The following is a 16,294-nucleotide window of genomic DNA, read 5'->3' as shown; positions in this document are numbered from 1 at the left end:
GAAACTTTTTTTTTTTTTTTTTAAATTTACTTGATACAGAGAGAAATAAAGAGAATACAAGCAGGGCGAGCAGCAGAGGCAGAGAGAAACAGGCTCCCTACTGAACAGAGAGTCCAATGTGGGGCTTGATTCCAGGACCCTAGGATCATGACCTGAGGCAAAGGCAGACACTTAACCGACTGAGACACCCAGCTGCCCTGGGAGAGAGAGAATCTTAAGCAGATTCTGCGCTTAGCACAGAGCCCAACACCGTGCTTGATCTCACATCCCTGAGATCATGACCTGAGTTGAAATCAAGAGCTGGATGTTTAACCGACTGAGTCACTAGGTGCCCCCTTTTGATTGTTTTGATTGACAGCCAACAAGGAACAAATCTGACAAGAATCACAGGAGGAAAATGTTTAAAAAAATATGAGGATTGTGTTATGGACTTGTGTCCTCCCAGAATTCATCTACAGAAGCTGGTATTTGGAGGTGAGGGCTTTGGGAGATAATCAGGATTAGAGGAGGTCATAAGAGTGGGAATGCTATGATGAAATGTGTCCTTGTAAGACAAGACACCACAGCATCTTCTTTCCTACAACCTCTCTCCATACACATTAAGGAAAGGCTATGTGAGAACGAAAAAAGAAGGCGGCTATCTGCAAAAAAAGGAAGAATACCAGAACCTGACCATATTGCGCTCAGACTTCCAGTCTCCAGAACTGTAAGAAAAAAAACTGTATTGTTTAAGCCACCCAGTATGTGGTATTTTGTTATGGCAGCTTAGCAGATTAAGATTGGAAAAGAGCAAATGGACACAAGGAGCCCCAGTAAGGAGACCACTGCAATGCCTGTCAGAGCTGGCAGCCGGCATGCAGAAGCCATCAACTGTTATGGAAAAAAAAATAAACCATCTCACCTGGCCCCTGGATGAGAAGTTATATTCAGAAACCCTCAATCTCCACTCTCAAAGGTCCCTCATTTTATTGTCTCAACAACTATCTATTCTCACATCATTGCAATTTAATACACATCTTTCAAGAAAGGACTAGGAATTCTTACAATGGGAAGTGCAGAGACAGAAGGCCTCAGAACTTTGTTGATGCCAGGTAAGTTGCTGTCAAATCATGCTATATTCCAAACCCAGTCATTGTCTTATCCTGAAGAATAATTAGCAAAGAGCTCCTACGGAGCCCAGAAGTCCACAGACTTCCATCAAAACCACCCTCTACTGGCTCTGGGTTCTATGAACTTTGAATTTGCTGATTTCCTTCTTTAAAGAATAATTCTAAACAACACAATCCCACAACACATACATACAAAGAGTTAGTAAAAGCCTCAGTATTTCCTAATTTAACAGGTGAGCCAGGTGTTTTATATAACCAAGACAAGTATACTAAATGGAAAGCAGTATTAGGACCTGGGGAGGCCCCCCGTCTTCCCTAATCACATACCCAGAAACAGAAGCATCATCAGACATCTCAGAGCCCTGATACCTATGTCATTTATGGGTAAGACTGAGTCCTTCCTGCTTCAAGCACAGGCATAGAGCAGATGGGAGTTCCACTTGCATTTCTCAACCTCATCCTTGCAACCTCTTGTCTTCACTTGGGAATATACCAAGGACACTAGATCTCATACTTTTAAATCTTTAAAATGTTAACTCTTACTGACATTAAAATTTTGTTCAGATTACTGCTCATCAAACAAAGCAAAAGCAGACTATTCCTAAGAACCATTCAGCTGTCACACCTACTTAAGCCTGGGATTAACTTTGTCACTACAAGAGAGCCTCAAAAAGCATTTAAAACAACTAAGCTGAGAATAATGGATTCAGAGATACTAATTTGGGGGCTCCATGGTTTGGGATATAACTAAGAGTTCTACCAAAGAACATGCATGAGAATTTTACTTCTCTGACTTAACATCCCCCATCTAAACAAAAATAGAAAGAATTCATTTGAAGAATTTAGAAATTCTGAGCATTAATTACCATAAGGAGTTCCTTACCTCTCAATCACCTGATGGAATCTTCACTGATTGTCAGAAATATTGTGAGTTTTGCATGAATAGTCATTCTCTCCATCTATACTTGTGATCTTAGAATCCCTTCAAGAGTTGCTATGCCTCCTAACATAAGGCAACCAATATTTTGTACAGAACTGTAAGTCTCCACATTTTAGAAAGTAATTTCCTTAAAAATTACTTAACTTGATCACTATCGCTACCCCTTAGGGCAGTATTTTATTTTCCTCATTTTACAATAAGATAAACAGGTTAAGAGGAGTTAACATACTGCACAACAATCACAGATCTAGTAAAGGATAAAGCCAACACTGAACCAAAACTTTTTGACTCCAAACCCCTCCTCTTTCCAATATACAACAATGTGCTCTATTCTCCACCTCCTTAAATGTAAATAAACCATCCTGCAAACACCAGTGAAAAACAGCCGGGTATTACTAGGTGTTCTCTCAAGTATCTATAGATGCCCTTCAACAAAATGAAAGCCCAGTCTACTTTCAAATAAATGAAAATACAAAATGGACAAATCAGCACCATTCACTACTATAAGAGTTAGCCTAAGTCTCTTCATTTTAATGCACTGAAAGTTCTGTTCCCAAAATTAAATTTTAATGACTTCAATTAAAAATCTCTTCTGTATGTTTAATAACATTTTTAAACTACCCTTGGAATAACTATTTTCCATCTGCTTTTACTTGCCTTTATAACTAAATAAGCATTAAATCTTTGAAAATGGGAAAGTGAAAATAAAGAATTTTCCATACTATCAAGCAACCATTCTTTCCTAGGATTCAACTCTGTAATACTGTGAATATTCCAGTATCTTACAACTATCAAATTTCATCTTCTTCCCAAGGCACAAAGTCTGATGATAGCTGGACAATAAGACCACACACAAAAATTACATTCTCCTGAAGACATTTCAGGGTATAGCTATTTATATTCAATATCTTCTAATACTTTTTTAAAAGTTCTATTGTATAAAGGCTCTGATTATTGTTTTCTTCTTAATAAAAATAAATTTTGAAACACTTTCTTGTGGAGAATACCAAGATTACACCACTGTAGCCCCCAGTTACAACAACAAATTTTAAAGATTTCTAGAGATACTAAATTCCTCCTCAAGACAAACCTTGCCCTGGTGTAGATTGGTATCAGTGCAGGTGCAACTACAACTCATCAGTTTGCTACTTCTGAGGGGCAATAAGAAACCACAGGCAAATGTGTATCACTGTTGATTTCTTTATTTCCTCTACAAAATGAAGTTACCAACTTCCTATGAGAATTATGAAGAAAACAGTGTATGAGTAAATATTTACCAAATAGTTTTATCATTACTGATTTCTTTTCAACAGTAAGACTCCTCCTTCCTTCAGTCATCCACTGGGCAAAGTGCTACTACTATACAACTTGTCTAGCAAGGCTCCACAGTCAAACTCAGAGTCTGTTCGTTGCGGCACTGCAAGAGATTATATAAATATGAAGGCGAGAGACAGCTTGGCTGTATGACCTGTTCTGTGTTCCTACAGGAGAGAATCTCAAACCCCTACAAACTTTAAGTGGATTTAATTATTCAATTATTTAATTATTTAGTCTATTTAATTGAGCTTATTTGTTTAAGTATTCATGGTTCTTAAGACAGCATCACTGGGAACATTACAGGGAACAGGTTTGAAAGGCAACCAGAGTCTGAATGGCCAACAATTGGCATGCCCCTCAAAACATACCCAACTAGTTTCATAGCTACTTCCACAGTTTTTATCAATAGTAGAAGTGAGCCAATGACAGGTTACTGAGGAAAATTTTATATACCCATTAGAATCACAGTGTGTTTTCAATGAAGATGCCCTTAATAAGTATACTGCAGGAATAAACATCAGGCTACGTATCAATCCATGAAAACTGTTAACTTTAATATAAAAGAAGAGAATAAAATTACCAAAGACTGGAGGCACCTGGGTGGCTCAGTCGGTTAAGTGTCTGCCTTCAGCTCAGGTCATGATCCCAGGGTCCTGGGATCCAGCCCTGCATCAGGCTCTCTGCTCGAAGAGAATCTGCTTCTCCCTCTGCCCCTCCCTGCAACCCCCTCACCCCTGGGCTCTGTGTTCTCTCCCTCCCAAAGAAATAAAAAATAAAATTAATTAATAAATTAAATAAATAAATACATACATAAAATTACCAAAGACTGGTTTTGTTACCTGTCCCATACCAAACTTTATCTTAGCTCCTCTTTTTTGTCATGATTACTCACTAGAATTCTCTTCTCCATTTGCTCTCAGCCAACAGTTAAAAGTGACTATGGTCAGGGTTCAGGCTTCCTTTTGAAAGTAATCATACAGTACCAGATTTATATTTTACATATATGTGTGTGTGTGTGTGTGTGTGTGTGTATATATATATATATATATATATATATAAAATTATTTTTACTTGGGTTTATATATCTATCTGTAAATATGTCTCCGCTTAGCACTCTGAAAATTCTCATGCAAACTGACCAGGGAAATATCGGTACACTCCTTGGCCCAAAAGATGAAAAAGTGTATCCCTCCTCAAAACAGAAATTGATTCCCTAAATCAATGTACTGGCCAAAATACTCCAACACAAAGCTCAGCCTGAGAAGTCAAATTCCAAAAAGAATTTCCTTTATGTTAACAAGTTCACCACCATTATTTTTTCTGTATTTAAAATAATAAATTCTCTACTCTAGGCTTTTAGTCCAAAAAAAGAAATTCTTATCTTGAGTTGTAAACAATACCTGGGAGACACACACAAGGGGGGACCGGGGGGTCTATAATACCTTTTCAAAAATCCATGGAGATAGGTGGATTTTATCATTCTTTTTTTCAAATTTAAGAAAGAAATACAGTGCACATACCATATATTACAAATCACTTCCAGCATCTGGTAACCATACAACTAGGAAAACAGACTGTCAACAGCCTCTGAACCTTCAGATAAGATCAGATTTTGCCATTAAAATAATGTATGCTGAATTTAAAGGAAAAATTCTGATTCAGACTCTTTGGGATTTCAAAATCGCAGATCAGGGATTGTGGATCTATGGCAGGTAAAAGGTGATCCTGGCGTATAATAATTAATCACACCATCCCATAGAATAAAAGGAATGAGCTGATGCTTAGACAAGAGACATTGAGGATATTTCTTATGCTCTTGAAATGGCTCTAATTACTTGCCTACCTAGAAAAGCATTTTCAATTCAAGCTGTCTGTAAGTTCTCACCAAGAGAATGAACATGAAACAACTTTCCCCTTAAACTTCACTCTACCTAAATTAGGACCAAAAGCGAAAAACACTAAAACCTTTAGCATGTCAATGCCAAGCAGACAAGCAATGGGCCTCTGACCAGATGACAAAGTCAGCTAGATATAGTAGGCCTTCCAAACAGCAAAAACGTAAGAGGACCTGCTAACTCAGGTTTCTGCTATTTGAGGACCCATACAAACTCAGATTCTCTAAATTAACTTGTGGCCAAAGCATGCTTCTGCCACTAAAAGTGAAGCCTAGTATTTTTTTCCTCTCTAGTGGTACAGCAAACCTTTTATTTATCCTCAACAACCTCAAAACAACATATGCCTCAAGGACTGAGAAGCTTGATGACTGTAATTCCCTCCTAGCAGGGATCCCCGTGGTACCCCACCACTACTCCCAACTCTTGCTGAGAGCAGGAGCACATTTGCTCATTGACTGGAGCTGCACGATCATATTAAATTCAACCTGTGTTCTCTACATTAACCACCAATGAAGTGGTGGAAGAGTAATCATGAATTGATCCCGTTCATTTCAAAGCCTCGCAATGGCTCCCTGGCAAAACCACCGGAAGAAAATAAACCAACAATTTTTGAGGGAGGTTTCCAAAGAGACTTTCCTTGGGTAACTGGAATAATCCTTCAAATTCAGAGAACTCCCTCAATTCAAATTCAGGCACCTTCCTAGCACCTAAAGCAGACCTGACAAAATGACACATTCCGCCAACATTTTTAATAGCCAAAAACATGGTTAAGGTGTGGTAGTGGTTGCTTTTTAAAAAAAAAAAAAAAAAAAAAAAAAGCATTCTCTTCTACCTTGCACCTTATCTTAAATTGCTTTATTGTTATATTTTGAAAATTTCATCACTGAGTCACTACTCAATGCAATAAAAATTAGCAACTGACCCCTGATCTGTTTATACATTTCAGTGTGATCTTTAAATATGATCTTTATGCTCCCAATCAGCTTAGAGTAACTTGGATGACTCACCACGGTCTTTATGAAAGCACATTTTTAACATGGAACACACCAGAGCACACTGCAGACATAGAACAACAACAAAAATACAAAGTTTTCTCTATAAAAATACACATTTTCTTCTCAAGTCATGGACATGTTAAATTACAAGATGATCTGGCTGGAAACAGAAAACAAGGGTTCAAAAGACAAGCGACATTACTAACAAATTTCTCTGTGCGTTATGGAATAACAATTTCCTCCCTAACAAAACAATTTTCCCCCTAATGTGATGATCCTTTTTCATAGACTTCTGTGGGAGCAAGAGAAGACCCAAGAATAAAAACAGCTGAATAATATGCTCCAGATAAAGCATAAAAGTGGGCTTCTCACTAAGATAAGCCTACATCCCACTCCACCTTTGCCCCAACACCAAAGATACAAAGCAAAACAGGGGGAAGGCAACGCTATAAGCTAATCACGACACACCTCCCTAGAACCTGTTTTACTCAATGATTAATTAAAACTTTTTTTTAAGATTTTTATTTATTTGACAGAGAGAGACACAGTGAGAGAAGGAACACAAGCAAGGAAGTGGGAGAGGAAGAAGCAATCTTCCCGCAGAGCAGAGAGCCTGATGTGGAGCTTGATCCCAGGATCCTGGGAGAATGGCCTGAGCCGAAGGCAGACACTTAACAACTGAGCCACCCAGGCACCCCAAAACATATTCATATTACAACAAATATGTTTGTGTTTGGGAGTAGAAAGTAAAATGCACATAAATTTTTAAGATAAGATTTCTTCTGCTCACTTGCAATGTGTTGCTTCAGGCTCTCAGGGGAGTTTATGTTACTTCTCCTCTGCTATTAAGAAAAAATTGGAGAAGCTCTACTCTGGAGACTCTTAACACTCTCTCCAACCTGTCTCCCAGCTATTCTATCCTCTCAGGCCACGTAATTTTTATTTTACTTATTTATTTAGTCTATATCTCATTCCAGAAAAAATTTCAAGTAGTTAAGAGAATATGGAGAAAACATTACATCCAAATGGCAATGCCTAAGCATGGAAGAGGGTTTCAAAAGCTGTACACATTTCTGTCTATCATTCTGCACTATACAATATCTAATCTACAAAATAATAGTATTAAGAAGAAATCCACTGTAAAAGAAAAAAAAAGGTAAGATTTTTAGGTCCCTGGTGCCCTTTCAAAGCTACTCTTCTAGGGGAAAAAATCTTTTTTTTTTTTTTTTTTAAAGATTTTATTTATTTATTTGACAGAGAGAGAGATCACAAGTCGGCGGAGAGTCAGGCAGAGAGAGAGAGAGAGAAGCAGGCTCCCGCCGAGCAAAGAGCCCGATGCGGGGCTCGATCCCAGGACACTGAGATCATGACCTGAGCCGAAGGCAGCGGCCCAATCCACTGAGCCACCCAGGCGCCCCGGGGAAAAAATCTTTTAATTTTAAAAAACTACTGCCTGATTTCTTCTTAGACTTCTGACAACATATATAATTTTATGGCACTGAAAAGAAACTTTGATATTTGCCCTTGTGGGGGGCATTTCCTCACCTCCACCACCACTAACATAGCACCTAGTAGATAATAATAGTTCAATAAACATTGCCTATAAAGCTGGTTCTAAGTATTACTGTTAATTATTAATATTATCATTAGTATTACTTAAGAGGATGCCACAATAATAATGGCACCTACCATTTTTATTTTTAGAGAGGGAGTGGAGTGGGCAGAGGAAGAGGGAGAGAGAATTTTTTTTTTTTTTTTTTTTTTTTTAAAGATTTTATTTATTTATTTGACAGAGAGAAATCACAAGTAGATGGAGAGGCAGGCAGAGAGAGAGAGAGAGAGAGAGAGAGGGAAGCAGGCTCCCTGCTGAGCAGAGAGCCCGATGCGGGACTCGATCCCAAGACCCTGAGATCATGACCTGAGCCGAAGGCAGCGGCTTAACGCACTGAGCCACCCAGGCGCCCGGGAGAGAGAATTTTAAGCATATTCCACACCCGGCACGGAGCCAGACACAGGGCTCAATCCCACAACCCTGAGATCATGACCTGAGCCAAAATCAAGAGTCCAGACGATTAACCAACTGGAACACCCAGGCACCCTTGGCAGCTACCATTTTTGAAACTGCTGTGTGTCAGGAAATACATAAAGATAATCTTGGGATGCCTGGGTGGCTCAGCGGGTTAAAGCCTCTGCCTTCAGCCCAGGTCATGATCCCAGGATCCTGGGATCCAGCCCCACATCGGGCTCTCTGCTTGGTGGGGAGCCTGCTTCCCCCCACACCCTGCCTGCCTCTCTGCCTACTTGTGATCTCTGTCTGTCAAATAAATAAACAAATAAATCTTTTTTAAAAAAAGATAACCTTACTTGATACTCATAAAGATTCAGAAGGTAGGCAGTATCATCTACTTTTCACAAAAAAGTACGGTCAGATCATTGAAGGACCCCCAGCCAATAAGCTGCAAAGCACTGATTCCATTCCAATTGTCTGGTTCCTGAGTTCAAATCCTCTCACTATCCTATAGCGCCTCTCTTAAGAAGTCAAGAATTCAAGAGCCCTCACCGATAGACTCCAATTAGATTACACTCCATTTCAAAAGGCACAGGTCGAAGAATGATGGGAATCCCCTCAAGTTACCACACAACCAATTTACACACAAATATAAATCTCTACATAATGCCATCTTATACTCTACTTATATACAAGTAGAAATTGTATTTTTATATTAAGTAATTATCCAAAGTCACTAATTTTATACATCTAATTCCACCATTAACATCAATCCTTGGCCTGATAATTTAGCTCTCTTTGAGTTCATTTCCCTAAGGGTATTCATTCACTCTCTTAGCTTTAATTATAACTTGCAGGCACAAAAAACAAAACCTACATCTCCTATCCAAAGGAAATCGAAGTGTAGATAAAAAATCCACATGTACAAAAAGGTGTTCACTATCATATTTTTTATAAAAAGCAAAATAACAAAATCCCTAAATGTCAAGCAGTAAGAAAACTAAATTGTTAAGTTATACTATATCCATTCCATGTAATATTATACAATAGTACACCAACTTTATAAAGTATCTTTAAGTACATGATGAAATTGCTCATAATATTAAGTGAAATAAAAAAGGAGGACATAAAATGAACCATCATTAAGCTCTCAACTTTGCAAACAAAGGACTAACTGGAAAAACAAAACCAAATGGAAACATATCAAAACATAACAATTTTCTCTGGACAGTGAAATAATGGGTGTTTTTTTTCCTTTGTTGCTTTTTCTGTTCTCCAACTTTCTTTTCAACGATGACTATTAATTTTATAAACAAAAAAGAGCTGCTGTTGTTCTTTTTTTTAACCAACATCTTTAATTCATCTCCCAGCACTTTTCTCTCTCTCATAAATCCCACAATTAGCTCGAAGAGTCCCCAGGTCCTGTGAAATTTAAAATGCTCAAAACAATTCAGCATCTTTATTTCCTCCAGCACAACCACACTCCAGTTATGCGAGAACTGCAACCGTAAGTCGTTTCTCTTAACCTAGAGAAATCCAGTTCTTCAAATTCTGTCAGTCCTTTCTTTCTGGTCTTTTTTCCTTCCTTCCCCATATACTAATACCAAGTCAAACCTTCACCAGCTCACCCCTAGATTAGCATATTTGCTTCCTGAATGAACAAATTACTTTCAAAAAGCATAAAGCCTATACAAATGAAAAACTTCCCCCCAAAACAGTGATCAGTAACTGAAGAAGGAAAAGCTGTATTCCTTTTAAAAATTAAAAGCCGGAAAACAGTTCTTACAATCATGTCCAAAAATCTTGGGCAAGAAGAAACTATGTTACAAAAATCCACTTTGAATAACAAAAAGCAAAACTTTACTTGCTAAGTAAGATATTTTTCCAGAAATATCAAAGATAGACTCAATATGTACAAAGATAGCTTACAAAATGAATATACCCGTTCTGTTTCAGTATCTCTTACTACTTAGATTCAAAAACTAATAAAGAAAAATTTTTGGATATCATGTAAATATTTAAAGTACTAAAAATTAAATCCAATACCACAATTTCGTTCTACACACTTGAACTCTGAAGTTGGAGGGAATAGTGGATTTAAACACCTGAAGTACTTCCATTTTATCAATCATTTCAACAAGTTTTCTCCTGATATACTGGCCTAACATAATACAGTAACCTCACTTTGAACTCCTACAGAGAGACACACCTCTCAAGGTCACTGTAAGAACATCACAGACTCTATCATACGAAGGGGACAAATTCAGTCTTATGATAATGCAAGAAAATTTACACCTTGATGAAGAAATAGCATTATAACACATTTCTCCAGACAAATAAGTAATAGAAATACACTCTCATCTTTTTCAATGACTTTTGAAGAAGTGTCAGCTATCATACAAGTTATTAGTTTTAGGAATAAAACTTTTTTAAAAATAATGTTTTTTTAAACTATAAAATATATTGTATGCTTTCACCTAAAAATATTCTAAGTCTGTTTTACTATTTCTCAAAAAAAGTCCAATGTGAAATTAAGTTATCCTCCAAAAGAACATAAGAAAGGAAATTACACTGCACAACTAGTTTTCATGAAGCAAAAGCTTAAGGTCTTAACAATGTTACTCCAAATACAAGAAAACTCTAATCTTTAAGTCAGCTCTTCAGAAAGATCTTTAGCTCTCTTTAGCTCCTTATATTGCTGCAAATAAACAGGCATTAGGACATATTAATATCCTTTGAAATCAGAATAGAAAATTATTCAGATGTCAATAAAGTATATAAATAAAATATTGCTACACCAATTTCTTCTAGACATTTAAGATAACAAACTGACTATAGGAAAACCACATATACCAATATACTCTGATATAAAATAACCACTTATGCCATTATGCTTTCCCAAAAATTTAAATCCATTCACTAATTATTAAAGGTCATAGCTTTTGTTTTTCCTGGTATTTAAAACAAACCACAAAGATAAATATAACTATATCCACTGAACACATGTTTAAGTTCAAACTTTCAATGGACAAGTAACAAATCTACCAGTTTTAAAATTAAAAATTTCCTACTCCAAATCATCAATTACCATATAATTATTTCAGCAATATAAACAAATAATTTCTTCACATAATGCAAGCGACAAGAAAGGCCTACAAATGTTCCAATGTCAAGCTTATAATAATATATACAACGTTCATGCATACTTTTAGTTTCACACACTACATAAACCACACATTAATTTTAAAAGGTTGAAAAAATATAACGGGCTTTATTCTAAAAACAAAATATTTCTAATAGCAAGTTTCTAAATAAAGTTCATGTCCTTGATGCCAATGAATATCAGTTAAATATATTTTCCACAATTAAAGTTCGAACAAACAACCTAAAAAGAGCAATGTCACTACTCAAAGAAATACACTAAGCATCTACTATGTATCAGACAAAGTAAATTTAAAGTACTGAAAATGAATAAGTTGCAAAAATTGAGACATACTCAAAACAGTAGTAAAGAAAGGAAAAGAATATAGCCTTCTTCTACATTAACTAGTAATTTTTTCTCCTCACCCCAAAAAAGTGACAATTTTCAAATAATTACCAGTAAATGGAAAGGAGATAGGAACAGAGTTGGAGTTGGGCTAACATTTTATGATATTCTTTTGAATGGAGACAGTATCAGCCTTTAACATATTTAAAACCTAGAATGCTTTTATTTTGCTTATTTGAGGTGTTAAACATTCTGTATTTTACCCATAAGCTATAATTTCATCATGAAAAATAAATTTTAATAAAGTTACTGAATTATTTTTAAATAGAAACACTTTTTAAATATAAAGCGGTATTAAGATGTTATCAGTTATGACATTTCCTTCTTTCCTGATGTTTTGCTCTTATAATATCTTAAAAAATCAATTACCATTTTACTAGGGAAAATAAAATAAAAATTTTACTAGGGTCAAAGAGGAATTACCATATTTCAGCCCAGGAATTTGACAGTAGTTTTAAGATGATGTCCATGGCTTTTTTTTTTTTTTTTTCATCTTTGAGAACTAAGAAATAAGTTTAACTTAAAAAGAAAATTATAGGTTTTGAACACTGAAATGGACCTTGCTTCTTACTGTTTATTTTTCAAATCATTGAGTTTAAATAAGCTGGAAAAACAAAAAATACATTCTTTAAAAAAATGGGATAAATGTTAATAATGAAGCAGAGTAATCATAAATATACAGAAAGTCAACTTAAAGACCACAGCACCAGTGTAGGAACAGAAATCTAAATTTAACTTATTCTAAACATTATCCTAATGTCATCGGAATATAGAATTCAGACACCTAATAGATGTCATCTGAAAATAAATCTTTCTATTCATTTATTTGTAACATCATTCCTTTAACATTTTAACTAACTGTCCTCAAAATTGTTAATTTGCTGCAGTCTTTCAATGGAATGGCCATCTTTTAAAATGAGTCTTACTAATTATTTCTTGACTCAATTCTACTTTTCATACTCTTATATCAAATAGCATTATTTCACCAATTTTTTAGAACCCAAATGTAAATAATGCTAATAGGCTGTAATTTTGGCAAAAATTAAAAATACAGATATGTAAATAAACATTAAACAAACAAAAAAACCACACATGGACCACAGAGTGTTTTCTTCTGATACTCATCCAAACATAAAAGCAGGATATAATCCCTTGTATTCAAATAAGACAAATTCAACTTAAAAATTCATGGAAAACAGAAAAATTTTACATCAGTATTTAAATTCTCTGAAGTATCAATGGATCCTAAAAGCAACAGCTCTCATCTGAGGCTTGTTTTTGCTTCTAATTTGAACTAGACACTACAAAATGACATAGAAATATTAAAATACTTCATATTTTTCTACTAAAATGTATCACAACACCAAAATATGAGTATCTTATTTTAGATATCATCTTACCTGATCCACTGAACTGACTGCTTCCCAGTGTCGTTGGTCTGGTCTTCCCACTATTAACAGGTGGAGAAAACATCTACAAAATAACCCAAATGTACCTGTTAGTCCTGAAATTCTTCTAGACTCCTTGCAAACAAAAGTCCACCAAGAATCATCAGTTACTGTATTTCAGAAGAAAGTTAAGATAAAATTGAAAATATACATTCAGACCCAGAAAAGCAAACACACTAAGTGATACTATTTCCTAATGCTACTTGGAAATACTGGTTATAGTCTGTTCTCAAAACCCAGTCACTTACATTAAGGTTAAAAATTATATTAAGGTTAAAAATTTTGTCCATGATCTTCACTTTCTAGCAGAGATCTCATTACATTTACACTACTATTCAATACACACAGTCAGAATCACATCCAATGAAACAACTACACAGAGTAAGGATCCATTATAACCCAGTTTTAGAAAGTAGGTATTGGTCCTGCCTCCTAACAACAGTTAATAAAGGAATTCAACCCATTAGAGATAAAGGCAGTAGGCCTTAGGTTTCAGCTATTTTTAAGCCCTTTAACTATTTCCCCATGGTAAAAGATTTACAAATATACATATATATGTTTATATCTATATACATACACAAATATACATGTCCTTAAAAGTGTTCAAACAGGCTGGAAATTCCTGCCTTTAACTGGCTTTCTCCTAACTGACCTCTTTCGGGTATTATAAATTCTATCACATCTTAGGAAGAGAAATGGAGTGCACCAAAAATATATATATTTTTTTTTATATAAAGATATAAAGTTCAAAATCCCTAATAATCATCAGGGTCAGAAGATGACTCAACCAAAGCTCATGGTTACATTGTTCTCCTTTTAACTGGTTAAATCAAATGACCCCTCTGGCATTAAAGTTTTAAATCTGCAAGTCTAGACATTACATCAAAGTTCAGGTGTCCAACTTGGGGGAACTGGACTCCAGCCCTGAGAACTACTGCTCAAAGCAGATGGAGTTCACGCTGCCTAGTCTCCACGTCGCTTTCCCCCCCTCCCTTTTCCTTTTTTTTTTTTTTTCTTTTTTTGGTAAACCTCAGCAGAACCCCAAGATGCCGCGGAAAGCTCTCATACCGCACTGAAGTCCAGCAGGTCGCTCAGCTCCTTGTCGGTCCCTATAGCGGCCATGCGCTGCTGCTGGGGATTCATCTTCAGCCACTTCTAGCGGGTCCTAAAGCGGAGGAAATAGGTTCAGACAGACCACCGAGGCCCAAAGAGTGTGAGAGGATGAAGAGGGGCGTAGGGCAGGAGAGCCGTGAGCTGACTTCCACTACCCCACTCGTTCCCACCGCCGTGCGGGCAGGGGGCAGGAGAGCCCAGCACCGCGCCGGGTCGGTGAATCCACGCGTTTCTCCGCGCGGCCCGGGAGCGTCGCGGCGGCTCCCGCAACTCGCCGCCTCTCCCGCAAGTTTCCGAGCTCAACCCTGCCCCCTCCGCGGCGCCCCCACCCCGCGCGGCCGCCGGGCGTTCGGCGCGGCGCCCGGCCGGGCGGGGGTCTCGAGGGGCGGGGTGAGGGGCGACTGGGCGTCCAGCGAGCGGAGCGGCGACGAGGGGAGATGCGAAGTGACTCACAGGCTCGGCAACAATAGAACTGACAAGTTGCAGGGAACGCGCCGCTCGCAGGCCCGCGTCTGCCGCCGCCGCCGCCCGGACGTCCCCAGCGGGCCCCGGGGGTCGGAAAGCAACCCCCGCGCGTCCGAGGGGCGTTTTTAAAAAGAAAATACAAACCTCGACAACTAGTCTCGCTCTTGCCCGGCGTCCTCCTCCCCCGACTCGGCCTCCTCCCACTTTTGCTGCCCTGCCTGCGGCCGGCCAGCCCCGGACCTGCCGAACAATGAGCCCGGCGCGGCGGCCGAAGCAGCCTGCTCTCCCGCGCGCCCCAGAGCCGGAGCCGAGTGCCGAGCGGGGCGCGCAGGCCGAGCGCGCCGCCAGCGGGCCTGGCCGCCCGCGACTCTCGCCTCCGCCCCCACTCCGCTCCCCAAGTTGGAGGGAACCCCGGGCTCGCCTCTGTACAAAGGGGCGCGGAGTTGGGGCGCGGGGCCGGGGTCGCCTCCGCTCCGGCAGGGACGCGGCGGCGCCCCTCAGCCCCCAGCCCCGCCACGGCGTACCCCTCCCGCTCGCCTCTCCGCAATTACCTGCCGCCCCGTCTCCGCATCCAACCACCCCGATTAAAGTTCACTTTGGCCGGGAGAGCGGGCTCGGGCTTCCCCTTGCACCTCCCGGAGGCTCGGCTCACTTTGCCCCACGCTAGCTCTCGGATCCGGGCGGGAGAGGCGGCTCTCGGGCCTGGCCGCCCCTTCCTCCCGGGGCGGGCTGGCGGTCCCCCCGAATAGAACTTGTGGGTCTCCTCAGGCGGACATTTTTTTCGCTGAGACGGCCTCAGCACCGCGCTCGGCTCCGCTCCGGATCCCTCCGCGCCGGGAAGAGCCCCGGGTTAACCCTTTCGTCCCCTGCTCGCTCCTGCCGCCTGCGCCGAGGAAGTGGGGCCAGCGGAGGGGGTGGGGAGGAGCCGGCGGGAACGGGGAGGAGCCGCCGCGCGGCCGGTGGACAAAGCCCGCGGTGGGGTGAGGCGGAACGAAGTCGGGGCTGCCGGGGAGGGGCGGGAGACGGGCGCGGGCACCCCGCGAAGTAGGACCGGGCCGTCCGCCGAGGGCGCGGAGTCCGTGCCCTCGGGAGCAGGGAGGCAGGCACCGTGGCGCCTCCTCTGGCTTGTCCCGCTCCTGCCTCGGGCGGCAGAGCGGCGCGGTGGAGACGCAGCTGCGAGGCATCTGGATCCGCTGCTCAGGCCACCCTGTCCGAGGCCGCAGAGCCCTGGAAGCTGCAGTTCCCGACCAAGCCACACTTGGGCCCGGACGTTCCAGCCACGGGAGGCTGCGCCGCGCTGGCGGGGGATGCTTGTGTGGGGAAGGGAGACCGAGCCACCTCGGTCCGCGCTTGGAGTTGCTGCAGCTGGTCGAATTCGTTGCTGAGCAGCACGCAGGAAAAGGGTCACAAGCTCCCTCAAACTATACAAAGCAGTGTGGGCTTCAGGTACCCAAACA

At 40.0% G+C, this 16,294-nt stretch overlaps 1 protein-coding gene across 6 annotated transcripts in view; it reads right to left on the bottom strand.

Annotated features, from left to right (window-relative positions):
- Positions 1-15,621, bottom strand: part of TCF12 (transcription factor 12) — a 393,556-nt gene extending 377,935 nt beyond the window's left edge. For 2 of the 6 annotated variants that reach the window (XM_059180606.1, XM_059180611.1), the window contains exons 1-3: positions 15,389-15,620; positions 14,328-14,424; positions 13,212-13,284 (exon numbers count right to left, since the gene is read on the bottom strand). In XM_059180606.1, coding sequence (XP_059036589.1) covers positions 13,212-13,284; positions 14,328-14,402 — 148 coding nt within the window. In that variant the 5' untranslated portion in view covers positions 14,403-14,424; positions 15,389-15,620. Of the gene's footprint in view, positions 1-13,211; positions 13,285-14,327; positions 14,425-14,981; positions 15,131-15,388 lie in introns of those variants that run through there. The other 4 variants (XM_059180608.1, XM_059180610.1, XM_059180607.1 and 1 more) reach the window with 4 other exon arrangements.
- Positions 15,622-16,294: the final 673 nt, after the last annotated feature.

Source organism: Mustela lutreola, chromosome 7, assembly GCF_030435805.1.
Source record: "Mustela lutreola isolate mMusLut2 chromosome 7, mMusLut2.pri, whole genome shotgun sequence".
NCBI lineage: Eukaryota > Metazoa > Chordata > Mammalia > Carnivora > Mustelidae > Mustela > Mustela lutreola.
Note: the sequence above shows the minus strand (reverse complement) of the source record. Positions and strands in the feature narration are given on the sequence as shown.